Consider the following 27200-nt stretch of genomic DNA (forward strand, 5'->3'; position numbering starts at 1 on the left):
TCCAAATATGTCATCAAACGGCCTCCATACTCAGCTCTACCTACTTAATAATATAAAAAATATATAATTATGGCCAAATTCTTTAGAAATGTTATTTCCAGTCGTAACAGTGTTTGAACAGCAGAGGACGCTGAAGGTTCCAGATCAGCGGCAGCAGTAGAAGAAGAAGAAGACCGGAAGAAGACTTCCCATCATGCAACCCGGCGCGCGAGTTTGGATTTTGTTTTGCAGTTACTAACATGAAATACTGCACATTAACATGTTAGCTTAACAGTATTATACTATCAAGTTTATCTCGGACACTCTTGTGTAAGTCTTTTTCATTTTATACGGCGGCTGCTGTAAATGTGTAGTTTAATGTTATCTAAAGAACGTTGGTGCTGTTGTGTTAATTGGTTTACAATAATATAAAGTAATTAACGTTGGTGTTTAAATGCGCATAACGTAAAAGCAGTGCTTCTTTAATAACATTGAAATATAAAGAGCTCACTGTTTGGTGCTGTGTGGTATGAACGTGTTTACAGGTTTAAAATATCTCAGTAATGTTAGCAAGTGTCGAGAGTAAAAGTGTCGCGAGCCGACTGGACGTTTAGCTCTGAAGGTAAAGCTACATTTAATGCTAACGGTAGCTAGTTAGCTATGAGTTGTACTTTATTTCTTCACATAATGGGATTGTAGTTAACTTTGGTTTTTAATAAAAGAGATCAGTTTGAGAGATCAAACAGCAGCATCACTGGCATTAATAGATACAGCTGAGGAAATCACAAATTCACCAGACCCAAAACTGTATACAGGTGGAACATTCATACACATAAAGAAAGGCTTTTGACACAATAAACCATGTTCAATAGACTAGAACAGTGTGGCATCAGAGGTAAAGCGTTATATTGGCCAAGAGTTATTTATCTGACAGAATGCAGTGTGTGAAGCTGGCAGTGATCAGTGTTCAACGTGTTTGGACATTACTGGTGGTGTCCCCCAGGGGTCAGTGTTGGGCCCTAAATTGTTTATTCTTTATATCAACGATTTATGCCAAGTATCATAAGGTTTTGAAACCGGTGTTATGTGTGTGTGTGTTGCTGATGATACAAATATTTTTTAATCTGGCAGTGATTTTTCAATTCAGAATTGAGTAAATTAAAAGTATGGTGTGATAGAAATAAATTATCATATCATCATTAAACCTTGGCAAAACGAGAATGATATTTTTTGGGAACTGGATAAAGATTTATTTGGATGGTTTAAATATTGATAGAGTTAATGAAATCAAATTTCTTAGACGACAATAGGCAACCAAATCTGCTGGAAATCACATATTAAGCATGTACAAACTGAAGTATCAAAAAGTATTGCGGTATTAAATAAAGCAGAGGTCCTGGATCACAAGTCACTCCACATACTATAGTGTTCACTAGTTCTTCCATATCTAAATTACTGTGCAGAGGTTTGGGGCAACAACTACATAAGTGTAATTCATCCATTACTTAATTTGCAAAAGAAAGCAATTCAGATCATTCTGGGCAGGGTATAGGGACCATACAAACTCATTATTCTTACAGTCAAAACCAAAAAATGTCAAGTTATTTAGAACACCCGTGCAAAAAAAGAATGGTTCTCAAAGTGCAAAAAATATTAATAAGTGAATAAAAACAGCAGCAAACATTTCAGTCCTTGACTCTCGTCAGTGCTCAGAGCTACTGTTTTTCTATACTTTGAACACCCTTCTTTTTGTGCACAGATGTTCTAAATAAACTGACATTTCTGTGCATTGATCTCAGCCTGTGGGCCTTTTTTGTGGCTGTCCGACTCCAGCCCAGTTGCATCGATGTGCAGGTATCTCCTCAGCCGTCCTTTCTTGGTCGTCCATTTTACCGACACACTTAAGATAAACTTTTTTGTTGCCCTAAGTAGGTGCAGACTTTGCAATCTGATTTAATCTACCCATCTTTTAATTTCTTTTTGTTAAAATATGTCGACCTCTCCTACGTGAAAGTCCACATTTCTGATGTAACAAATCTTAAAACGTCCACTGAGCCTAATACTGGCTTTTTTACTTTATGCTTGCACTTACATGTTGGCAAAATGTAGATTAACCTTACTCACTCTGATAACTATATTCCTACATAAAACCTACCTCTGCACAGGATCGTATATATATTGTGCTTACCTTTACTTCCTTACCTGCAATGCTTGAATAAGAAGAGATGATTTGTCCAAAAATCTGTTTAATATTTGATTAAAAATTATCTTGAAAATGTCTTAAAAAGCATTAGATTTAAGTGTCTGATATCTGTAGACCCCCTGTGTAACTGTAATCTGTTACTGAGGAAAATATGTAATTAAAGTTAAAGTTACTAATCAAACTGGTGGTGACTACAAAGGAGTTACGTTACGAGTTAAGTTATTCTTTTAGGTAAAACGTATGTAGATTGTGGCATTCATTCTGTTGCTTTGCATCTTTTCACCATGTAGGAATACTTCCTTTAATCGAATGTAATATATTACGTTACTTTGAAGTTATTAAAATAGTCACATAGCAATCTATAACCTATTACCTTTGAAAAATGACCCCTGAACACTGTATGTGATGAAGATTTTTCTCTCCAGGTGGTGTTGGCAGGTAGTGGAAGAGCGGGCGTGGTTTCAGCAGTGAATGGAGGATGAGCAGCCCAGGACAGAGCCGAGGAACACCCAACCCTCCTGACCTCTTTGAGGACTTGTTGAGACAGCTCAGAGAGTGTCATCAAGGTGCACTTCAAGGTAACTGACCTTTGGTTGGTTAAACTAAAATCAGACACTAAAAATTACATCTTTTTTTGGCAGTGTGTTTGACACTCTTCAACATTACATTTGTTGCTGTTTTCAGAGCTGGAGGCAAAAGTGAGCAAGTTGAAAAATGAGCGCTGTCTGTGAGTACAATGTGTCCCTAACTCTGAACTATATTGACAGTGATGATAGCGAGTATATTTGACCCTGGCTTTAGAAAATCATTTCAGTCTTGTCTCCATTAGCGACCGACCTGTCTTTACATCTGTTTTCTACAGAGATGCAAAGAGACTCGAGGTGTTTTACAATCGCACTCAGCAGCTGAAGCAGCAAAACAAAACCCTGCAGGATGCCAACACTCACCTGGAGGGAAGGTAACTTCCTCCACACCATGGTTAACTTTGTTCAAAACAATATGCAACTTTTATAAGCAGCATTTTTTCACTGTTCCAGGCTCCATGCAGGAGAGTGTGAGCGATGTGCCGCCTTAGAGGAGAACCTAAAAAATAACCAGGATCATAATTTAAGCCTCATCGCCAAACTGAGTGAGTTTACTTATTATTCTTGTTCTACTCACATGGAGATGTGATGAGCTGCAGCTTAGCAGCCTCCCTGTTGCAAAAAAAAGAGAAGGTGTTTAATGTTCTGCTTACAGACTTCGTCGTCGGCTTGAAGGACTTTGAGAATAATAGATGAACCAAAAAAAGACAAAAGAAAACACCTATTTTAGCACCAACTACAGACTCCACATCCACTGTACCACTTTGCTAAGGACAATATTCCCGCTGCTGAAGTGGAGTACTCCTCAATATCCCAACAGCTTGCTAAGAATGAATATCTAAAGCATTTAACTTTAACGGGGGCTAAGAATTTTCATTACTTTCAGCCTATTTCCAGGCCAAACATGAGCATGTTACAGTCCTGGAGGATTATTAATGTGCACCTCCTCCTGTACTGCCTTAATATGCACATTCAGCACATCCAATGCATCAAAACATTGTTTTCTAGTTGGAGCCGCGCCTCGTTTTCAAACTGTATGGTTTGACTAAAATGAACAATGACAGCAATATAGTCCACGATGAGCAGCGCTAAAATCAACCTGCGTAGTTGTCCCTCCATTGTGACATTAGAAAGTGTCACATTTATCTTGCAAGTGTACTCTTCTTCAACGTTTGCTTTACTTCCTGGATTTTTCCCACATGGAAATTCTGACCAATCAAGAGCAGCTTTCACACACAGGGCATTTGATCTGGTCCGCTTGTAAATGCTGCCGTGAGAACACGAACCAACTCTAAGCAATTTTACAACTTTGGAACAAAATCAGTCCCTGATTCAGACCAAAGCAAAAGCACCTGAAAGCACCCTAACACTCTCTCATATCAGTTGACATGTAGGAAATAATTTGTTCAAATTTAGAAAAGGGTGAGATCAGAAAGTGAGAACGCCCTTTGAGTACATTCTTTTCTTTTCAGTGTGTAGCCCAGAGTCTGGGCAGAGATGGCAGTGTCGTTTAGTTCACCATTTTGGTCCAGATTGAAACATCTCAACAGCTATTAAATGGGTTGCCACGAAATTGTGTAATGACTTTGGTGATCTCTTAACACGTCCAGTCTTGTTTGCATAAAAACAAGCCTGTTTTCATGAGAGTGCATGGCATGTGTAACAGTGTATCATGGGTTTATGATGACAGTTGCAGTGTACCACAGGATATGGCTGCCGGCATGTTGAAAAGCACAATGTAATTAATTGAAATGTAGTGTGTGTGATACTTTTTTGTGTGTTGTTTGTCCCCCAGAGACTGAAAGAAACAGCCTTCAGGACAAAAACAGGAAACTACAGGCTGAACTGCAAAAATTAAAGATGTCTCGGTGGGTTCTTCAGTGTGTTACAGTCATGTTTTATCAACATGTTCTCTCTGACATTGTAAAAATGTTAAAATAAATGCAATAATTTAGAGTGTTTTGAAGCTGTGGTGTTCTGTGCAGGAATAAGCATTTACAGCAAAGTTTCAGTTCCTAGTTTAACATTGCAGGTGTTGTTTTCATCAGCTCGGAGCCCCAGCAGACCTCAGAACAAGAGGAAGGCATCATCCCAGACTCACCAGTTCTGCCGAGCTCGCTGCCTGTGGCGAGCAGACTGAAGAAACGAAAAGATGTTGACAAAAATAAGCACGTTCGCTACGCAGAGATGCCTCTACCTCAGTCTAACAAGTCGCTCTTCAGCGGTCAGTGAGCTTTAAAGTTCAGAGTTTTTAATGCACATGTCTGTCATCTGAATCACCTGTCTGAAGTTTTCTAACGTACGTCTTTTTTTAAAAGCACTGGATAAGGAGCCTGTTGACGCTACAAAGAATCCTGGACGAATGCAAGTGCTTGTACCCAACACCTGTGAACTGGACACATCCCACATCATAGGTAAGCACTGTACTCCTGTCATATCGTTAATTTAAGATTAGGAATTATAAAAACAGTAAGACTACTTCTGGTTTCTAAGAGGACAGGAAGTGGAAACCTTTCAGTAGAAATTGTCTTCTTTCAACCAGGCAGTATTTATTTACACTAACACACCCATCATATCAGCCTTGTTCACACTGTGGGGCAGCACAGGAAGAGGCGTCTCCACTCAGAGGACTGGTTAATGAAAACTCAAAGCTACAATAAACAAACTGCCTCTTACATCCTTGTGATCTTGGCTATCAGAGATTAGCAGGGATGGAACACATAATCAGTTTTTTTAAATCTTGTCCGACATGATTTTCTGGAAATTTAAGTTTAAGAAGATTGAACATTTAAGTTGCTGATGGCAGTTGTTGGGTCTCATTTCAGAGGATTCAAATCTAAAACTGGAGGAGGCGATAGCAGAAACCTGTGGCCTTGAACTTCTTGACAAGCCTCACACGGTAGGTCGGATTAATACTGATGTAAAGTCTGTATGAAAGAGATTTGGCAGAAAATTTACTGCGTGAACTGAATAATTAATCTTAGCACAGACATTCGAACTAGTCCAGCTGTTTGGATTGTGTCTGTAACTTCTTTCTTTGTTGCCTTTTCTCAGAGCACTGAGACGATTGCAGGCCAGCAGGGCAGCTCAAAATCTCAGTGGAGGCATGGCGTTCGCTTGGGGTAAGAATGGCAACAGTTTGGTCCCTGTCTTCTTCCTGTCAGCTGCTGCATCATTAAACATTACAAAAGCACATACCTTTGGACCCATTTAGAATGTAAATGTTGTCAAGTTTGAAACAGTCTGTGTCTCAGTCTTTAGAAATCTCGATGGTATGATTTTAAATGTCATCAAAAATACAGACATTCCTCTTTCTTTTAAAGTCATACGGAGATGCTGTATTGAGGATGTATTGCATGTAGTGCACATCACATGCCACCAGAGGTCAGTCTCTGGTGGTTTAGAGGAGCTCGCAGACATGGGGACTGCTAGTAGTGGGGATAATGCTTCAGGACTGTAAACAGCTGAGAGAGACCGCAGGGGATAAACAGCGTATTTTAGAATCAAACTCTCGGTGAAACAGGTCTTGACTTTGTGATTATTGTAACAGTGGATGAACTAACTAGACGACTAACAAGACTGACGTAGACTATCGTATACATCGGTGAAATCTGAGGAAAGTTTGAAAAAAATAGATACCATCCGAGCCTAACTTTGGCTTGTCAGAAAAAGACACAGTGGCAGACAGGGATGCATGCTGCCAACCTCCACACCTCAACCCCCATGAATTCAGACTGTGTTTAGTCCAGTTTTAAAACTACAGTACTATACCACCATGCTTTGTAGGAATTTTGTTCTTTATTTGTGCAGTCAAGTTAAAAACATCCCAGTAACACAACCATGTTTGTTTTCCCACCTTAAGACCTTACCACTCCCCCGGTCCATCCACGCTGCTCCACAGTCCAGACTCGACCACAGAAACATCCCCGTCACTTCTCCCACGTGTCAAAAGGTTTGCAGAGACTAGCTTCACTAACAAGGTGAAACGGAAGAAGGAGGAAAGTGAGCAGGAGCTGCAAGAGGAGGACAAACAAGGAATCCAGGAACAGGTGAAAGGCAAACATAAGCAACCAGACCTGAACAAACACACCTCCACACCTTTAAGCAATCAAAGCTTCAACAAGGAGCTGCTGGACAGTAAGGTAATGCCTCATTTTCACTGCATGGTTTGACTCAAATCACTTTGGTACCATGTCCTTTTCTTTATTTTGTTTTCTGCCGTGGATAGAGCCCCCTCAGTGAAGACAGGATTCTCAGCTTATCAGCATAGAGAAGCTGCGTGAAACTATCGTGAGGTCACTCACTGAGTCCTTTCATCCTCAACTGAATGTCAGGACTTTGTCAATTGTACAGGATAGTGTACTCTGTGGTTCTGCAGACTGCATGTGACCTTTCTCTCTGACCAATGACTGGTCTGCAGTGTTTGAACTTCTCCTTTTAGTATCCGCTCAGCTTGCTTGGAACCTCAACGGAGGTGGCACCAAAAAAAGTACCAAGTGATATCCACAAGTTTTGATAATGGAAAATCAAATAGGGCGAGTCGGGTCAGGCCTCCATATGTATGTACTTGCGTACTTTTTTACACCCTTTGAAACATCTCTTTTCTTGTGCTGCTTTCAGAAGCCTTTCACAAGTATTGAAAGCTTTGAACTCTGAGCATATTGGTGCAGTTTCTTTCAAAAACATGGGGAAAAAGGCAATGAGGCAGACGTTTGGCCGATGCTTCTCTTCTGTCGTTTTCTTGTTCTCTCTGTACCCTGGCTTTCCTTAAGGAGTCCCTCATTTCTGGCGAGGCATTCTGACTTAGCTTGTGTGTGTTTGGCATATCCGACCGATAGATTTTAATCGGCTCTGACCCCCTCTGGCAGGTGGGCCGCACCATTTCACAATACCTGCGGGGGGTGGGAGTATCAGATGGCACACTGGTTGGTTTTTTAATGACAACGGTACATTTGTTTATCATGTAAATACATATTACTTGTACTGTCAGTGATATAAGTCAGTAAGTAAATGTTGTACTTGATCCCATTTAGGGGTTAATCTTTAACCTTTTCATAACCCTTTGACCCCACCCTGACAACGGCCCTTTATATAACTAGAACAATTCTTCCATATGGCTTTAAAATGTCATGTGATTCCTTTGACATTTCACAGGTTCGTCCAGCACTAACTGGGACATCCAGCCAAAGGCCGAATGTGCCCAGTACAAGTCCTGTTTTCAAGAGGCCAGAAGTTAGAGAAGCAAACAAGGACAGTGTTGGGAAGAAAGAGCCCCCTTGGCTGGGTCTGAATGCCTCACATGACCAACATGAAGGAAAAGATGGTGAGTTTGTGTGTTTGACAATGACATTTGAAGAACGGTCTGTTTTTCTGACAGTTGGCTAAATGATGTACAGTTTAAAGTATTTCTTTATAATCTGTTGAACTTCATGTGACCATGCTAACTCTGCTTTCCCAGCTGAAAGGAAGCACAGAGTGGAGTCCTCGTGGAGCATCGACCCTGCGCTCGCACTGTCCATGTATGACAGCGAGTGGAGAGGAGACAAGGTACAGTCACATGACCGGATATAAACATCATGGCAGAACTTGTAGTGTCATTTAGTTAAATATCTGGCCAGGTGAAGAGTGTCGACCTGTGACCACTGTTTCTGTTTGCTAAGATTTTCTGTGATTGTCATGATTTTTTATGACTACTAAAAACATTGCATCTGAACATATTCATCTGGATATATTGGAGAGAAGTGTCTTTTACACCAGGCTGCTCATCTGTGTCTCTGTTCATATTTTAGCAAAAGGGAGAAGACGAAGAAGAAGAAGAAGAAGAAGAAGAAGAAGAAGAAGAAGAGGGTCATGGAGAACTGGTAGATACAGACTGTACTTGGGTCAGTCACAGCTTACTTCAGGGTCGGGCAGAAAATGCACAGGACAGAAAGACCAGCGTGTCTGGTGAATATTAACCACAACTTATTAAGTAATTGATTACTGACATGCTTTGATTGATGATCTAAAGTGCTATGTTATATCCAAGAGGCTTCTTTAAGTCTAACAGACTGGTGTGGAGTCACAGGCTTTAAACTCTGTGTGGGTGTGAACCCCTAAGCGGGATTTACACTTGTGCAGCAGAGCTTACGCCATTGTGAACATTTATACTTGTGGTGGTGTGTCTGTGTCACTCTGTAATTACACCTCCAAAACACTAGTTGGCAACAGGGTTTCTGTGAAGTGCTGTAAAGTTTAGTTTAGAGACAATTTCAAACTCGCAGCATTCACAGACAAACACTTGTCTTTATCTGGACACATTTTCCCCACAAATACAACATGCTAATGTTTTTAGCACAAGCCTATGGCATTTTACATTGTATAAATTAGCCTAGCAGCTAGCAGACTTTTCCTCTACTCATATTTTGAGTTTTTTTGGGGAGTTTTTCCTTATCCGCTGCGAGGGTCATAAGGACAGAGGGATGTTGTATGCTGTAAAGCCCTGTGAGGCAAATTGTGATTTGTGATATTGGGCTTTATAAATAAAATTGATTGATTGATTGATTGATATGATATGAAGCCAGGGACAACAGTAACGTTTAACAAAGGTAACGGTACATAATTTTGCACCATTATAACGCACAAGGTTCACCAACAAAACTGTCTTATACTAAACACGTTTTCCAAAGAAATATAAACATGCTAACGTTATTAGCACAAGCCTATGGCATTTTACATTGTATAAATTAGCCTAGCAGCTAGTGGACTTTTCCTCTAAACTGTCTGATTTCCTCTGCTCATATGAAGCCAGGATAAATCACACACAAGATTAAAATGCTATTTTTGTGGAGGCTTTATTGTCTTCACAATTTATTGTTTCTCATCTGTGAAATTAAAGTAAATAAAAGCTTCGTTTCCACTGAGGGAAATGGTTTCAGCTTACAAAAAAAAGGCAGGAGGTCTGCATTGCAACATGTAGTTACATTTCTGGGGAGGTGCTACGGCATAGGTCAGGTCGACACAGAGCCTACGCCATAGGTACAGCATCAATTCAATGCAAAAGTATAAATTTCGCCTTATATTTGACCTCAGCGACTCTGAAACTGTTCACACCCACACAGAGTTTAAAGCCTGCAACTCTGCCCCAGTCTGTTAGAACTAATGAAACCTCTTGGGTGAGAGGTGAAACGTCCTCACGAAACTCAAGTCCAGTTGCCTATGATATAGCACTTTAGATAACCATGACTTGGATGACTGAGAATCTTCACTCACGTTTTGATGGACGCTGATGTCATACAAAAGCTGATTGGTCTGATATGCAGTAATTAATAGCATATTGTGAAATGTGTTTTAATGAAAATTTTAACATCATATCTGTGTGCTTTTCCAGGAGTGGGCGAGAAGGCAAATGACAGTTTGGATCTGATGTTCGACACAACAGCTTACGGGGAGTACAAGTCTTACAACAGTTCACACTTGGGCCAGAGTCAGCCCTGTGGTGAAGATGATGATGATGAAGAGAAGGATGATGGTAGGCTTTTAGATGTAGAGAAACTATGTTTGTCATCATGTAATTTCTCTGTTTAACATTAGATGTCAGTTCTTTAATATAACTTGTGTTATATGTTTGTTTAAATCTCTAAGATCAACAAGATCCTCATGAAAACACTATGAGCCAATATAACAGGCACAAAGCAGGGTAAGAAACACATCAGCCTCACAACCAGTAGGTTCTTTTTTCAAATCAATGCTGTCGTCTTTTTGGGTAGTGTGCAGACAGAAAAAAAGATTACAGTCTCATGTTTTCTCTCTTTGGATAGGCGTCCAGCATTTGCACACATGGCTGTAATTCGCAAGAAAGACGAGAGACGGAAACTGAAGGGCACCACCTGCAAAGAATGTGAAATTGTAAGTATTTTGACAACAGAGCCGAGCAACAGACACGTTTTATCACAGATCCTGTTTTAAAGGATGTGTATTTCCAACAGTATTACGCACATCTGCCAGAGGAGGAGAAGCAGAAGAAGCTGACTTCCTGCTCGAGACACAGATTTCTCTACATTCCTCCTTGTACACCTGAACATTTCTGGGAAGTTGGATTCCCATCAACTCAAACCTGCATTGAAAGAGGTAATTAGGTGATTTTTACCTTTTTAGTCACTGCAGGGATCAATAAACTGTTTTTCTTACAGTGTCGTCAGTGTCACAGAATCTCATGATGGCTTAAAATTCATTAAAACTACTTATAGATACTGAGATGTGATTTCCTTGTAGGTTATATCAAAGAAGAGAAGGATCCCCAGGCACGTATGCGGAGAAGACAACCATTCAACGCTTTGTTCTCACCAAACCCAAAGCAAAACCAGCAGGAGAGCTAAGAAATGTTTGCTCATATAAGAACTGTTCGATTTGATTAAGTCACAGAAAACTATTACAGTATATGAAGAGCAGGCTCGTCACTGCGTTGCACTGAGTACCACCAAGTTCTGTATTATATAGTGACCTTATACTGTCTTTTTTTTTCGGTTTCAAGTCGTTAATGTCAGTGTGCTGTCTGTGTAGAGCTGGGGAAGCCAACCTGTGGCTCCAGGGCTGCATGCAGCTCTTTAACTCCTCTCCTGTGGCTCGTTTATTTTGGTGGGCATAAGGTTACTCTTACATTCCTCAACTGTAAATAAGTGTAGCTCATACATCAATTTAAAAAAATGTTTTAACTATACCGTGGCGTGGCGCCTTTTTGTCTATCTGTTAGAAATGTTGTTAGGCGAAATTCGACTTAAAAGGCTGTGTTACCTTTCTTTTTCTTTTTTTTTTTTGGCCAAAAATGGCTCTTATGATAGTAAAGGTTGCCAACCCGTACTAAAGACTGCTTGCCAGTTTCGTGTTTAGTTAAGATTTACCAGATACTGAGTATACTTGGGGTGTTTTTGGATAATAAAGTTGACTTTATGTCGATGAAGTGTTGTTTTACCTCATCAAATGCTGCAGTGCTTCATTCTGATTTAACAGGATCACAATGTCACCGAGTACACAGAAAGCACAATATGTAAACAAAATAACTTTATTTGGTCGGCAGATTGTCAGCGCAGAGATGAGAAATTACAAAAATAATGTGAAAAAATACGTTTCCAAAAGAATTTCTTTACGGCGTTCAAGTCGTGAGTTTCTCTGGAGAGCTGCGATTTCCTCGTCACAACTGCGAGTCCCTCTGAGAATACACCAGCAAGGCCTCTCCAACATGGCTGATGACCACACTGTAAGGCAAGGCAAGTTTATTTGTATAGCACAATTCAAAACAAGGTAATTCAAAGTGCTTTACAGAGACATTAAAAGCAACAAGACACAATTTAAAACAATAAAAACAGTCGATTAAAAAGGGAAATATAAATTGAGAATGATAGTGATAATAATAAAATACAGTAACATAAAATAAAAACAGGCTCAATACATTGAACAGTCAGGATAAGAAAAGAAGTAGAATAATAAAAGGCATAAATCAGCAGTGTGTAGTTAAAAAGTATGGGCAGTAGAATACAGCAGGTAAGTATTTAATCTAAGAGTACGCTTCAGTAAACAATAGTGTTTTTAGCCCTGATTTAAAGGAGCTGACAGTTTGAGCAGACCTCAGATCTACAGGAAGTTTGTTCCACAGGTGAGGAGCATAATAACTGAATGCTGCCTCACCTTGCTTGGTTCTTGTTCTTGGAACACACAACAAACCTGTTCCAGATGACCTAAGGGGTCTGGATGCTTCGTAGGGAACCAGTAGATCAAGCATGTATTTTGGTCCGAGACCATTTAGGGCTTTGTAGACCAGCAGTAAGATTTTAAAATCTATTCTTTGACTCACAGGAAGCCAGTGTAGCGATTTAATGACCGGTGTAATATGGTCCAGTTTCCTGGTGTTTGTAAGGACTCTGGCGGCAGCGTTCTGAATCAGCTGCAGCTGTCTGATTGATTTTTTGTTAAGGCCTGTAAATAAGCCATTGCAATAATCCAACCTACTAAAAATGAATGCATGAATAAGTTTTTCCATGTCTTGTTTAGACAGAAACCCCTTAATTCTAGCTATATTTTTCAGGTGGTAATAGGCAGATTTAGTAATAAACTTTAAATGGCTGTTGAAGTTCAGGTCTGAGTCAATAATAACACCAAGATTTCTGGCTTGATTTGTAGCTGTCAATGACATAGAGCCAAGGTGGGCACTGATCTTTGCCCTTTCATTTCTAGGGCCAAAAATTAATACCTCTGTCTTTTCTGGATTTAGCTGGAGAAAATTCTTGCACATCCAGTCATTGATTTGATGAATACAGTTACTCAATGAGAGTAAGGGACTGTCGTCGTGTGATGACGCTGAGATATAGAGTTGTGTGTCGTCGGCATATGTATGATAGGAGATGTTGTGATGTTCCATAATCTGGGCTAGGGATAGCATATAGATGTTAAATAGAAGTGGTCCGAGAATGGACCCTTGAGGAACCCCACATGTGATCGTAGTTCGCTCAGATTCATGGTTACCAATTGACACAAAAAAGTCCCTATCTTGTAAGTAAGATTTGAGCCATTGTAGCACAGTGCCGGTGAGTCCCACCCACTTTTCCAATCTGCTAAGTAGTATATTATGATCAACCGTATCAAATGCAGCACTGAGATCTAGTAATACCAGGACAGAGGATTTGCATGAATCATTATTCTGATGAATATCATTTAAGACTTTGATAAGTACAGTCTCAGTGCTGTGGTGTGGCCGAAATCCAGACTGAAATGTGTTAAAGAGATTGTTTTGCATCATAAAAGTATGGATTTGCTGAAAGACAACCCTTTCAATGATTTTCCCCAAAAATGGCAGATTTGATATTGGCCTATAGTTACTAATTGTTGTGGTGTCCAGATTAGATTTTTTTAGGAGAGGTTTTATTACCGCAGTTTTCAAGGCCTGGGGAAACTGGCCTGCTTTAAGAGAAGTATTTATTATCTGCAGTACATCTGGAGCTATGCAGTTAAAAATGGTTTTTAAAAAGTTTGAAGGCAGAATATCAAGGCAGCATGTTGTGGGCTTTAATTTTGAAACCGTTTCTATTAGAGTTGTATAATCTAGGAGGCTAAAATGTCCTAGATTAACCGGAGGACAGGAAGGCACAAGTGTTATCATTCCTGAGCTGGAGCTGCACACTGCCTGTCTTATCTGTAATATTTTGTTTGTGAAGAAGGCTGCAAAGTCATTACATGACTTGTTAGACAGTAGTTCAGGAGGGAGTGATGCTGTGGGGTTGGTCAGTCTGTCCACTACAGAAAAAAGTGTGCAGGCATTATTACTGTTTCTATTGATAATCTCTGAAAAATATGATTGCCTTGCATTCTTCAGTTCCTGGTTATAGTTGTGAAGACTCTTTATAAATGTCGTAATATACCTGGAGTTTGTTTTTTCGCCACCTGCGTTCAGCTTGTTTATATACTCTTTTGTATTCTTTAACCAGTGTGGCGTTTCTCCAGGGTGCCTTTTTCCTGCCTGACATAACTTTGGTCTTAATTGGGGCGATAGAATCAATAACAGTCATAACATTGGAACTAAAACTGCTTACAAGGTCATCAACTAGAGCTGAGGGCAGGGTTTGTGATGGTGTAAAACCCAGGGTAAATAATGCACAGGTGTTATCATTTATATAACGCTTTCTGATCACCTCTGCTTCACTTTTCATAGGATTAGCAAGGGTGGTCATTTTGAATGAAACACAGTAATGGTCAGATAAAGCGACATCGTTCACCACAACCTCAGAGATATTAAGACCTTTGGAAATAATTAGATCTAATATGTGTCCTCTGTTATGTGTTGGTTCTGTGACATGCTGAGAAAGCCCAAAGTTATCCAGAATATTTAACAGTTCCTTAGCACACCCATCTGTAAGATTATCAACATGAATGTTAAAATCTCCCACTAAAACAACACAGTCAAAATCCATGCACACAATAGACAGCAATTTGGCAAACTCATCAAAAAACCTTGCATCATATTTGGGGGGTCTGTAGATGGTCACTAAAATTGCTCGACAGGGGGATTTTAACTGAGTGGCAACATATTCAAAGGAGTCAAATTGACCATAAAACATTTGCTTACACTGGAAGCTGTCCTTGAACAGAGTGGCAACTCCGCCTCCTCTCTTATGTATTCTTGCTTCACTAAAGAAACTAAAATTTGGAGGGGTTGTCTCAATTAAAACTGCTGCACTATTTTCCTGACCTAGCCAAGTTTCAGTTAAAAACATAAAATCAAGTTTGTGCTTGTTAATAAAATCATTGATTAAGAAGGATTTGCCAGCCAGAGACCTGATATTTAGAAGTGCTAGTTGTGAAACGTTATCTGGCATAAGTTTAGAGACAGACTGTGTTTGACATGAGATACATATTAGATTTGATGGGTTGACTGTAGTCAAACAGAAGACAAAAAAATAGAATTCATTAATGCTTTATGGACAGAGACCCATTTAGTCCCATCGTAAAATATTGAGGACAAACTCATAAAACCAAGGACAGTTGATGCGAAAACATTTAGTAATTATTATTCACGTTTTTATTCACTTAACCTAAAATAGTGCTGAGACAGCTTGTACATGAACCAATTGGTCTGGTTCCATGTGGTATGAGACTAATCCATTTCCTGGAGGACAACGGGCAAGAACAGACTGACAAACCAAATCCACAACACACCAGAAATGGTGGAAGGTGGTGCTTGAGGTTAGCAAATTCAACCTGTAAAAACATTTGCTACAGAAACATAAATGAAAAATCAAAATGCGTCTACATGTTGGTAACCAACCAACATTGCAACAAGGCATGTCAGGACTATGAGGAAAGACAGTATTAATAATGGAGGAGGTGATGAGGAACAGAATATCTATCCTGGGCCTATGTGACACCAGAGGGCTCCTGTTAGGTCACAGTAGACTGGCTACTAGTGAGTCAAGGACCACTTCTACAACCAACTACATCACATGACCAAGAAAGGAAGGCATGACCCCAAGTTATTGGAGGCTGGCTTTTCCCACACGAGGACATCCGTAAAGCAACATGGGTTTCAGCCAGCTACAAAGAAGATCAACCACAGCTGCATTAACCGAAGTTCAGGCACTGATGGATGTCAGAGTGAAAGGAAGAGCCAACCATGGGTCTGGCCATGATGTAGTCATAGCAAGGATGCAACTGAAACTGAGACACACGAACCCCAGAAGGTAGACTTAGAGCATAACTTCAGCATTTTTCAACCTGGACCCTATTTTCCCGTGTAAACTGGACTTTGGATCGAGGTCCTAACTGGGGTGTTACAGGAATGTTTGCTCTTCCTCCTCTGCACAGACTGGACTAGTACCAAGTAACCAACAACAGCAAAACCAGCGTACATAGAAGCCTGACCAAACAGCTAGAGGATCTGGATTTGCTGATGATATAGCACTACTTACAAACACTCACCAACAGACAAAGCACACAAACTAACAAGAACTGCTGCTACACTTGGACTCAAGATCAGCACATCAAAAACAAAAGAGCGATGCACCAATAATCTAAGCCAACTGCAGGAGGTAGACAGCTTTACATACCTTGAGAGCATAATTACTGTGGACAGAGGAGCAGAGGAAGATGTCAAAGTCAGGATAGGAAAAGAAAGAACAGCATTTTTCACCCCAGCACGTACAACCAAACTAAAATTTTACGAAAGTCAAATCAATTTGTTACACGGATCTGAAACACGGAAATTACCACCAACATCCTCAACAAACTACAGACATTCATCAGCTGCTGCCTTCAACACCACCGGGGAATCTATTGACTAGACACCATCTCCAACAACATCCTGTGGGAACGCACCAAACAAAAACCCAAACAACTTCAAATGACAGGAAGGAAGTGGAGCAAGACAGACCACACACTCAGAAAACAAGTTAATCAAGCAGGCATCAACATGGAACCCACAAGGCAAGAGAAAGAGAGAAGGGCCTAGATCCACCTGGAGAAGAGGGACAGAACAAGAGATTAAGGCTGTCATGGAGGCAACTGGACCGACAGGCACGAGAGCGCAGAGGATGGAGGACCTTTGTCAACAGCCTACGTAAGTACATACCAAACACAGAAGGGTGAGGCACTTACCAAATTAGAGATGGAGCATTAATGTCCATGTGGAAGATAAATGGGGAGAGGCACATGGCAGTAACCTGGAAGGAAAGAGCAGCAAAACGTCTTGTTACGCAGGTCAAACCAATTTTGAATTATCATATCACTACAGGTCACGACTGTGTGAATTATGATGCTGCGTTTCATGGTACCAGTTCCACCATAAATTACTATTAAATTTAATTTTTGTAAAAGATTGTGAAAATATGAAAAACCATCACCTTTGCAAGAAAAATCCAGACCCCGAAGTGCTCGAGGGACAATCCACTTTTTAGTTTGACTGTGGCCAACAGCAACAAAAAACCTAGCAGTGCACTGTGAAATGACACACACAATAAACTGCTAGGTATCATGCTGCAAACACAATTAAATTTTGTTTCTGAAATAAAAATTAAAACTTTTAAAGGATAATGGCTGATAGATATACTTGTTAATACTGAAACATGTTACTAGGACTTTCTAACACAGATCCTCTTTAACCACGTATCTGTCGGCCTCCATGGGTCCAATAATTAACTGCTGATGTTCTGCACTTCTTGTGGGATTGTGGGAGTTGTTGTCTTCATTGTTCAACAACCACCATTACATCTATCTGACACGGCTCAAGCAGAAATCATCAGGGTGTCTGCAGATGTAACCAAGTCAAATTTAAGATGTTTTAAGACCTTTTTAATACCACCTTATGACATTTAAACCTGCAATGGAAATACTCTTTATCTATCTATCTATCTATCTATCTATCTATCTGACTGTGTATGTGTGAGACACACGTGTAAGTATTTTTCCAAGTAAACACACTGATGTCAGTTCAACATGAACAGTGAGGAAAAATGACAGTTTAAGTTTAATGTGCTTAAAGTAAAAAGAAAACAAAATCTCATTGCCATCATAAATGCTTTTTATTATTACAATTCTTGGGTCTGTCCTATGATTGTAAACAGTTGTTGGGTCTGACAGGCTGGAGAAAATTTTGCCGTAATGTGACCGAAAATATTTAAGACCCATCGAATTTGAATTGAAGACAACTTAAGACTTTTCAAGCACCTGTATACACCCTGTGTAATTGTTGTAACTGTTTTTTTTATCCATAAATGTTACATGTATGAAAATTTGCCTCAGCCAATGTTCACAAACTATCTAGATAGCTGTATTGAATATACAGTAGTTACGAAAGAAAAAGTGTCAATGGACTGGAAAGTCTCACCTGGCACAGCAGCCACAGTGAAATGTGTAGGACTGAAGGGAGGGGAACTCCAAGGCACCCATGAGGTCACCTGTAGAGGGACAAAGATCTGTTTGTGAGGCACAAATGTTCATTGTAGAATCTAAATTAGGCTGTTGTTGCTTTTATCAAGTCGGCATTCATCGAGAAATACATCACATTGTTCAGGGTCATTCATACCTGTTGGGTGAGCGGCAATGGCCAGCAGCAGTACACTGTTATGTTAAGGCAGGAAAAACGGAAATTAGTTACTGACAATACCTAATATCTAATGTAAGAAACACAGGTCAGTGCATTACTACAACCTTTCTGGATGCACAAGCAAATAACTTTACCTTTTACAAATGTCTTTTTAGAAGACTTTATACGTATTTAAGTTAATTTCTGCAAAGTCGCTTGCAAAGACCCTTTAACTCCACTCCTAACTTGAATAATTGGCTTTTCCTCCCGCCTATCATTTGCAGATTTTTCTTGCTATCTTTGACTCCTCATGCTCCTTCTAGAGCTCCAGGAAGGGCAGTTATCAGGAATGGGCTATCTGCATGATGCATCAAGTTGTTTAGAGATGACTGAGTTGTCTTAACCTCTCTGAAAGGCAGTTAGTTTCTCAAATGTATTTTTATTTATTTAACCCATATTTAAACAGGCAAGTCCCCAGTCTCTTATACAAGGGAGACCTTACCAAGACAGCAGCACACAAAGAGTTACAGCCAAGCAACCACACAATAAAAAACACAAGACATACACTAACATGTAGAAATATTAGAACACCTACACACAATGACAAGACCAAACCGACTCATTCATCCATGTACTTATGAGAGCTTTAAAATCAGACAGAGGGACCAGTTCACATAGTTTCAGCTCTTTTTGAAGGTTATTCCGAGTGAGAGGAGCAGGGCACATAAAAGCTTTCATTCCCAGCTCAGACAACAAACACGATCTTGAGATCTCAGACTATAGCTACAATCAGATCTTTGTCCAATCCAAGTACAAATGTACGCAGGCAGTTGACACAGTATGGCTTTATAAATGAACAAATACCAGTGACTGAGACTATGAAAGGTCAAAGAAGACAGACTAGCCCTGGAATAAAGCGTACAGTGATGAGTCAGGGCTTTACAATTTGTAACAAATCTCAATGCACTATGACATGCAGTATATAACGTGAATATAGGTCTATAGCTATTCAGTAAAAGTTTGAGAGTTTAAATAATTTGAGACATTGCAGAACATTTCATCCTTAAATGAAACAAACTTGTGCTTATTATGTATCCCATCCAGTTATTTAAAAGGATTTATTCTTACCTGAACAAATAGTTAATGCACTGTTGTTCAAGGTCACTGCAATGAAAACATCACAAAAGTTTAATTCAGAAGTCTTTGGTGAACTGTTTTAAATTAATTGTGTAAATAGTACAACATTTCTTCTTAGGGCTGGGCATTATGAAGATATATCATTACCGAGATATGAGACTATACATCGTCTTAGATTTTGGGTATCATATCATGATATGGCATAAATAGTGTTTTTCCCTTATTTTAAAGGCTGCATTTCAGTAAGGTGATGTAAATCTATCAACTAATCAGACTTTTCTGTTTGTTTTAACACTTGCCTTTACCCCCTTAGTCATTATTATTGATGATTATTTATCAAAAATCTCACTGTGTTAATATTTTCTGGAAAAAAAACCCAAACAACAACAACAGTCATTCCTGCAGCTCTGTGGCATCAGAGAGGGTATTTGATCAGAATAATCGTTATGTTCGATTTGTCACTCAGTCCTAGCATTAATAAAATGCTTTTAGGGAGATCTAAAAAATATCAAACTATATATCAGGTATCGAGTTAGAGCTGTAAAATACGATAATATCATTTTTAGGACATATAGCCCAGCCCTATTCAATCAGCAGAGTGATTTAACAAATTTAGGCTGAAAAATGGCACGTTGTGTTAGATGAGAAATAAGAAACACACTGTCAAGCAAAGTGTTTGTGTTTTCTATTATTATGAATCTCTGTGCTTCCACTTACCTCAAATTACTGGATTTGTAGTGAACTTGAAACACCCTGTATGCACCTGAAAAATGACATGACATTCTTACTCTCATCCTCTACTGATTTTTTATATTCCTTCAGGTATCTGTGGTGTCCCTCAAGGCTCAAACCTCGGGCCACTGTTTTTCTCTGTATATAACTCCTGAGCTTTTACAGTTAACAGCGTAGCATCTCTGTGTATTCTTAGACTTACCGACACAGAGCAGATGACCGACAGCCCAAACGTAGCCACTGTAGTCAAACTGCAAAACATGCAAACATGTCAACAAGTAAAGATTTGTTGTAGCGAATAAACCCAAAACTCTTTCAGTCTTCCTCCCTAGTAGCAGTTGGAATTGTAATAAGAAATTCACCATCATGAATTCTTACCTGAGGATCATAGACGGGGAGATTGATGGCTGAGAGCAGCATGAAGCTTATACTACAAGAGAAAATAGCACATTTAAAGATGTAGTCATGTAAAATGGAAAATTTCATCCTTGAGCTTTGTATTTCATTTATTACTGTTCCTGATCCAGACCCAGAAAAGTGCTTAACAAATTAAAGTATTAGCGTTATCAACATCAACGGTATTATTATTACTACTAAGTAATTATGCTCGTTCTATGGGAGCACTAAAATAACAAGGAAATGTATTTCCTTGTGTTACCCCATCTCCTGCAACCTTGGCCGCAAAATGGGCCAAAAAAGATTCGATATCTTTACAGTTGCATTCCATATAGATACAACTTATTGGGCTACTTGGGTGAAGTGAAAAATGAAAAAGCACAAACCCGATCAGTTTCAGCCATTGTGTTTTCTGTCAATTAAAAAGAGAGACAAAGGCACATTTTAAAGATAGAGATACATCATAGTGGTGCGAAAAACAGAGCGTATAGGTCTGCACACGGTTCTCAACACAGGGGTGGCTAACTCCACAAACAGTGCTAAACAACAGCAACAGTGCTGAAGGAGTCACCTGTGTTACAGTGGTATGCAAAAGTTAGGCCAACCCCAGTCAAAAGTAAGTAGAGGATAAAATGATCTCTAAAAGTCATGAAGTTGAAGATGAAACATGCTTTTCAACTCATTTCAAAATCAGTGAATTATTTTGTTTTGTACAATTTTAGAGGGGAAAAAGGAAAGGAGCACAATGCAAAAGTTTGGGCACCCCAAGACATTTGAGCTCTCAGAAAACTTTTAACAGGGTCTTGCACCTTAATTAGCTTGTTGGGGCTCTGACTTGTTCACAATCATTGTTAGGAAAGGTGAGGAGATGCAAATTTCAAAGCTTTATAAATACTCCGACCCCTGAAACCTTGTCCTAACAATCAGCAGCCAGGGGCTCCTCTAAGCAGCTGCCTAGCACTCTATTTTAAAACTAAAATAACTGCCCACAAAGCAGGAGAAGACTATAAGAAGATAGCAAAGTGTTTTCAGATAGCTGTTTATTTAGTTTGTAATGTCATTAAGAAATGGCAGTTAACAGGAACTGTGGAGGTCAAGTCAACCCCCATTAGACTGCAAAAGACCTGCAGGAAGATTTATCAGACTCTGGAGTGGTGGTGCACTATTCTACTGTGTCTCCGCACCTGTTCAAATATAAAATCTGTGGATAGACCTTAAAAGAGCAGTGCATGCAAAAGGGCCCAAGAATCTCACAGAGCTAGAAGCCTTTTGCAGGAAGAATGAAAATCCCAGAGACAAGAATTGATAGCATCTCAGCTGGTTACAACAAGTGTTTAGAAGCTGTGATACTTGCCAAAAACGTTTGCTTCAGACCCTTTTCCTTTTTCTTTATTTTGAAACTGTAAAAGGTTGAACTAAAAAAGTAATCTTGCTTAAAATATTGAAGAAATGTTTCATCTTTAACGTCATGCCTTTTGGAGATCAGTTCATCTTCTACTTACTTAACTACTCACAGTAAACACATTTTTGACCAGGGGTGCCCAAACTTTTGCATGCCACTGTAACTTGTAAGAACCAAAAGGTGGACGCAACGCTTCCACGATAACACCATCCCAAAATCAGCTATAACCACTTTGAGCTCACTGCAAAGCAGCAGTAATGAGCTAGCAAGTGGGATACACACATGCACTTACCACAACAAGCCACAGAGAAGCTCAGATTACAGCACACACACACACACACAGGGAGCATGACATCATTCTCTGCTCAGGCGCCATCAGTCCACTATATCCTTTCATAGCAAATAGTGGTTTGCTGCGATATTAATGCTCTGAATGTCGCATGCTGCCCCTTTAAAACTTGTACAATACAGAGAGTGAGGCCAAGGTCATAAAGCGGTGATGGTTCTGCCTCCTTTGTGCTTCATCTCCCTCCATTTGCTTCCAATCAATAAGATGGAGGAGTACAAAGGGAGGGTGTGTACTGCACATAATCGTACATGTTCACATACAGCAGGCAGAGCAGGCACTTACCTCTCTGTGGACGACCTTTAAGATGATGTAACTAACAACATGAGAGGAATTCTGAAGGGTGAAGAAAAAAGGAATGTCCTGGACAGAGAAAAAGAAAAACAAGGATTTCAAGGATATATATGCTGAGCAATGTAATTGAAAAGATACCACATCTCAGGGTTGGGAGGTTTTGTGACGTACTATACGTGATAAGGCCCTCGAACCAGCATATATGTTCCCTACAAACAGGAAGGAGCCTGGAAGCCAGGAAAGAGCTGCTGATCTGTAACACAACATCACCACATATCAAACAAGGCTCTGAATAATACATGTGCTTATTGGCAGCTACTGAAAACACTCAAGTATGAATCCTAAAATAGTATAAAAACAAAAGTACCTGGTGATGTGGCTCATTTCCACCCATCCAAACTTCCCAGAGAGAAGCAGCAGAGCAGCTCCGATAAATGTCTGCCATCTGGAAATATTAATTGTAGTGTTAGTGAACAAAAACAGCAGGTTGTTGGGTGTGTAGTTTGTATTTCATCACTCATTATGGGGTGCGCACAAAAGGCTGTTTTAACTAAGGGTGCTTTCACACCTGCCCTGTTTGGTTCGGTTCAATCGAACTTCGTTTGCCCCCTAAGTGCGGTTATTTGGGCAGGTGTGGACACAGCATTCACACTCAGATGCGAGCCAAAACAACCGGACAGATGGTGTTACAGGCCAGCGTTTGCCCTTTAAGACGATCCCAAGTGTTGGGTTTACATTATTTGTTTAACCTTTTAAGTTCCAACACAAAGCCTGTAATAACCAGGACAGGATAGACACACATGAGGTATTTACCTTCAGCTACTCACCCTTGAAATAAAGTTGGGTAGGTGAAATTTAACACCGACAGGACAAACTGAAAACAGAGAAGATTCAGGGGTTTATTATAAGCAAACCAACATTACACCTTTAACTTATCAGTCTGACAGAAGGAGAATGAGATCACACTGGCACCAAACCTCTTCCAAATTTTCCAATTCAGCGAGTCTATAAATATCTGCAACGGCACTTACCGCAAAACTTCAATTCAATGCCCAATCCCCTTTACTAGCCCGGTGTAGCTACACATTTACCACAAATAAAGGCCTGTCTCAATTAGACGCCTGGTCTGGTTGCCAAGCAGTTCATTTTGTTACTAGAAGTTCTTCAGATGTATAAAATCAGGTTGTTGGCTACCTCAAATTATGCGTCCGTTATGTGTCCAGATGTCATAATATAATTTTTAGGACATATCGTCCAGCCCTAATATCCTCCTGAGACCCGAACTTTTGTTTGGCATGCATTTTTAATTTCTCCTAGCTATTTATAAGTAAGTATAAAAAAACTAAACATTGTTAATGATAATGTCCTCAAATGAGACGATAATAAAGTCCAAATGTCCTCAAACGAGTACTTCCTAATTACCGATTGCGTCACATCGGCGCCAACCAAGGCTGTCCCATTTCGAAGGCCCAAAATGCTAACTAACAGTTGTTAACTAGCTAGGGGTTAGCTGTTAACATTACTATTAGCTAAAAGCACACAGTTTAAACAATCTTAATTTGAATAAGTTTACGTGAAAACGGTCCACCAGCCCAAAATATATCAAACAGCGGTGTCTGGAATCAACATCTGGGTCCATGATTTAGGGCAAAATAACCTACTAGCTTACTCATTCTTTCGTCAAGTGCGACTGGTTGCTAGGTAACAGGAACACCAAGGGGTCAGGGTGAGAGCAACTGGTGATGCAACCAGGAAATCCTCCGCAGACCAGACCATTCCATTTCAGAGAATGTTAGGTTTGGCTTATACGGTCTTAAAAGGACGTGGCCGACGTCGATCGCAAAGGCCACATCCTTTTAAGACTGCAGCCCCTGAATTGAGACACAGCTAGTGTCTTAGCTCGTTACTGTTGCTAAAATTGCTCAACTTTGATGCCATAAACAACAAACATTATCAATCATAAATACACAAGTTTCGATTATAAATTTTTTTGTGTCAGGATCGGCTGCAGACTGACTTGGCAGAGATGGCTGCCATCTTGTTTGTACATGGATTAGTCTATTGTGCTCTTACTACCACTAGATGGCACAAAAAGTGTCCACGAACAAGGACAACAGGTCTAAGTGAAGTAGAATGAAGTGTTAGGTCAGGTAAACCCAAAATGTGATGTCCTCTTAAGGACACAGGGTCTCAGGAGGTTATATATCGTGATAATATCGTATCTTGGAGCCTCTGGTGTTTCCCACCCCTGATTTCCTGCTGCTGTTCCCACCAAAATAAAAGCTGAGTGTGTTAGTAGTGCAGCTCTGATGGGTCATGTTCATGTCTGCCCAGTTACAGTGATTCGTGAAGCCTCTTTTATCATCTTCACTTCATGGTGTGATGATGAGGGTTACATTTCAATGCCCTGCAGTTTACACGGAAATAAATCACGCTCTCCAACATTACACGGTGAATAATCAGGAACAGAGGTGCTGCTGTCGCTTCTCATTATTCAAATAAACCGCTGGATAAAAGTCACATTGTATTTCTTCACTCTGCTGTGAGATAATTTAGTTTGTACTTCAGGGAAAACACCACATCCTCTCACACTCACCTTATTAGTGAAATGTGACACAACGAACACGAGACTGAAGGCGAGCCCAGTGACGTGTCTCCTCCACTGCATGTTGACCTGCACACAGCCTGCAGCGGGGACATGGCTTTAGACCAGGCTGACTTTCATACATGCACCGTGAGCCTCTTTCAAACTAGAGACATTTTTAAGATCGGAAACTTCCCTCACTGTCCCCCGATGACACGTCAAGACGTTGTCAGACCAAGATCGTCTATGTGCGGGGTGATCAGTCACTGTGCTGCTTCCTGCAGGCGTTTCTCCACATCTCTGCAGGACATGTTGGGATGAACACTGCTGGAGAGTCAGATTTACCTCTGAATTATTAGAAACGTTTACATATTAAAAAAAACATCATCTCTTGTATTTTTCAATTAACAAAATAATGATAATAATAATGTTAATTATTCAGAAAAACAAGAATTTATAAGAGAATGAACTTGATAATGCAAAATACCAGCAATTTTCTTTTCATATTTTTTTTCAGACTTCTGAGATAATTAAGAGAAGCAGTGCAAATTTATTTTTAATGAAAAACTTTTCTGACATTCTACTTTTAAATTAATCGGCCAACCACCATACTTAATTCGCATGGAAAAAAAACATCTTCTCTGTTTTTCTGGATTAATGAGATTTCATAGCTCAGAATTATGAGAAATGTTTACATGTAAAAAAAAATCTGCTCAAGTATCTTTGAATTAATGAGATAATAATATAGATTATTCAGAAAAAGAAGAATTTATAAGATAATAATATTGTTAATTCAGAAAAGCAGAGCAGTTGTTTTACAAAAAACTTTTCTGACATTCTTTATCACAGAATTTTTGAAATTTAACTACTGTAATTAATTTACAAAAATGGCCTGTGTTTTTTGAATTAATGAGATTATCATCTCAGAATTATGAGAAAAATGTGTAACTGCTTACATTTTCGTGGTAAAATGATTCGGTGATAAATCTAAAAGTAGAATGTCAGAAAAGTTTTCATGGAAATAAAACCTACTCTGTTTTTCTGGATTAACGAGATCATCATCTCAGAATTCTGAAAAATATATATATGTAAAAAATGTGCTCGTATTCTAAATTATCAAGATCATCTTATAAATTCTAGTATTTCTGAATAATCAAGATTATTATTTCATTAATTCAAAAGTACAAGAGCAGATTTGAAAGATAATAATAATAATAATAATAATAATTCAGAAAAACAGGGCAATTTTCTTTCTCAAGTGAATAAATTATGGTGGTAAAATCTTAACATTTTGGTGGTAATATGGTGAGGCAATTAATCAGAAAGTAGAATGGCAGAAACATTGTCACCACCTAGTTTGAGTAATTTTTCAGACAAAAATGCAAAAAAAAGTTATACACATTGTTAAATGTGAGAATTTATTAATTTATTATTGTTATTATTACTTTTATATCAATTTCAATGTATTAATAATAATTAACTTTATTTGTATAGCACTTTCCAAACACAAAATGCAGCACAAAGTCAATGCACAAGCTAAAAAAGTAAAGAGTAGCCAATCTAAATAAGTAAAAGTAACCTCATAAAACACATTCTAAAATAGGAAGAAAATTAAATAAAAAAATAAATAAAAACAAATTAAATTGGGAAAAGTAATTGAAGTAAAACCTATTATGAATATATAAGTATTTATATAATTTATTTGAATTCTGGACTGTTGGCTGGTAAAACAAGTTGTAAGATCTGGACTCTGGAAAGTGGTTATAAACATATTCCAGTATTTTGTGACATTTTAAAGAAGAAACAATCAACTGAAGACGAACTCTTCATGGTGCAAAACTAAAATAGAAATATTATTACGTCATTTTGTTACTGATAAAATTGGTCTTGTGCACACAGCTTAAAAAAAAAAAATCACCTTTCAGGACCTCAGGGACACCATACCTGAAACCTCAGCCTGGGCTAAATGTTGTTAGTTCGTCACGGTCTCCTGAAACAG

At 39.2% G+C, this 27200-nt stretch overlaps 2 protein-coding genes across 5 annotated transcripts; one reads left to right on the top strand and one right to left on the bottom strand.

Annotated features, from left to right (window-relative positions):
* The first annotated feature begins 176 nt into the window (after window positions 1-176).
* rbbp8 (retinoblastoma binding protein 8) lies at window positions 177-11679 on the top strand. Of its 3 annotated transcripts, none has more exons than XM_050056302.1 (19): window positions 177-309; window positions 2608-2760; window positions 2867-2909; window positions 3045-3140; window positions 3220-3311; window positions 4562-4634; window positions 4815-4990; window positions 5085-5180; window positions 5592-5665; window positions 5821-5888; window positions 6629-6908; window positions 7921-8089; window positions 8225-8313; window positions 8556-8712; window positions 10136-10276; window positions 10390-10444; window positions 10566-10653; window positions 10734-10875; window positions 11020-11679. In XM_050056302.1, the coding sequence occupies exons 2-19, from the start codon at window positions 2661-2663 to the stop codon at window positions 11121-11123; spliced, it is 2043 nt and encodes a 680-aa protein (XP_049912259.1). In that variant the 5' UTR covers window positions 177-309; window positions 2608-2660; the 3' UTR covers window positions 11124-11679. The 3 variants fall into 3 exon arrangements, with proteins under 3 accessions (XP_049912259.1, XP_049912261.1, XP_049912260.1); XM_050056304.1 differs by having other exon boundaries at window positions 6629-6815; window positions 11020-11677; XM_050056303.1 differs by having other exon boundaries at window positions 197-309; window positions 2594-2760.
* Window positions 11680-11797: 118 nt separating this feature from the next.
* On the bottom strand, window positions 11798-25477 carry LOC126397474 (transmembrane protein 241). 2 transcript variants are annotated; one of them, XM_050056305.1, is made up of 15 exons: window positions 25214-25465; window positions 23445-23491; window positions 22985-23062; window positions 22789-22870; window positions 22609-22686; window positions 20962-20987; window positions 20558-20609; window positions 20382-20430; window positions 20165-20210; window positions 19439-19474; window positions 18311-18345; window positions 18113-18182; window positions 17130-17223; window positions 16885-16949; window positions 11798-11999 (listed from the first exon to the last, which is right to left on the bottom strand). In XM_050056305.1, the coding sequence occupies exons 1-15, from the start codon at window positions 25283-25285 to the stop codon at window positions 11936-11938; spliced, it is 894 nt and encodes a 297-aa protein (XP_049912262.1). In that variant the 5' UTR covers window positions 25286-25465; the 3' UTR covers window positions 11798-11935. The 2 variants fall into 2 exon arrangements, with proteins under 2 accessions (XP_049912262.1, XP_049912263.1); XM_050056306.1 differs by lacking the exon at window positions 11798-11999 and adding an exon at window positions 15780-16353 and having other exon boundaries at window positions 25214-25477.
* Window positions 25478-27200: the final 1723 nt, after the last annotated feature.

This window comes from Epinephelus moara, chromosome 11, assembly GCF_006386435.1.
Source record: "Epinephelus moara isolate mb chromosome 11, YSFRI_EMoa_1.0, whole genome shotgun sequence".
In the NCBI taxonomy this organism is placed as follows: Eukaryota; Metazoa; Chordata; class Actinopteri; order Perciformes; family Serranidae; genus Epinephelus; species Epinephelus moara.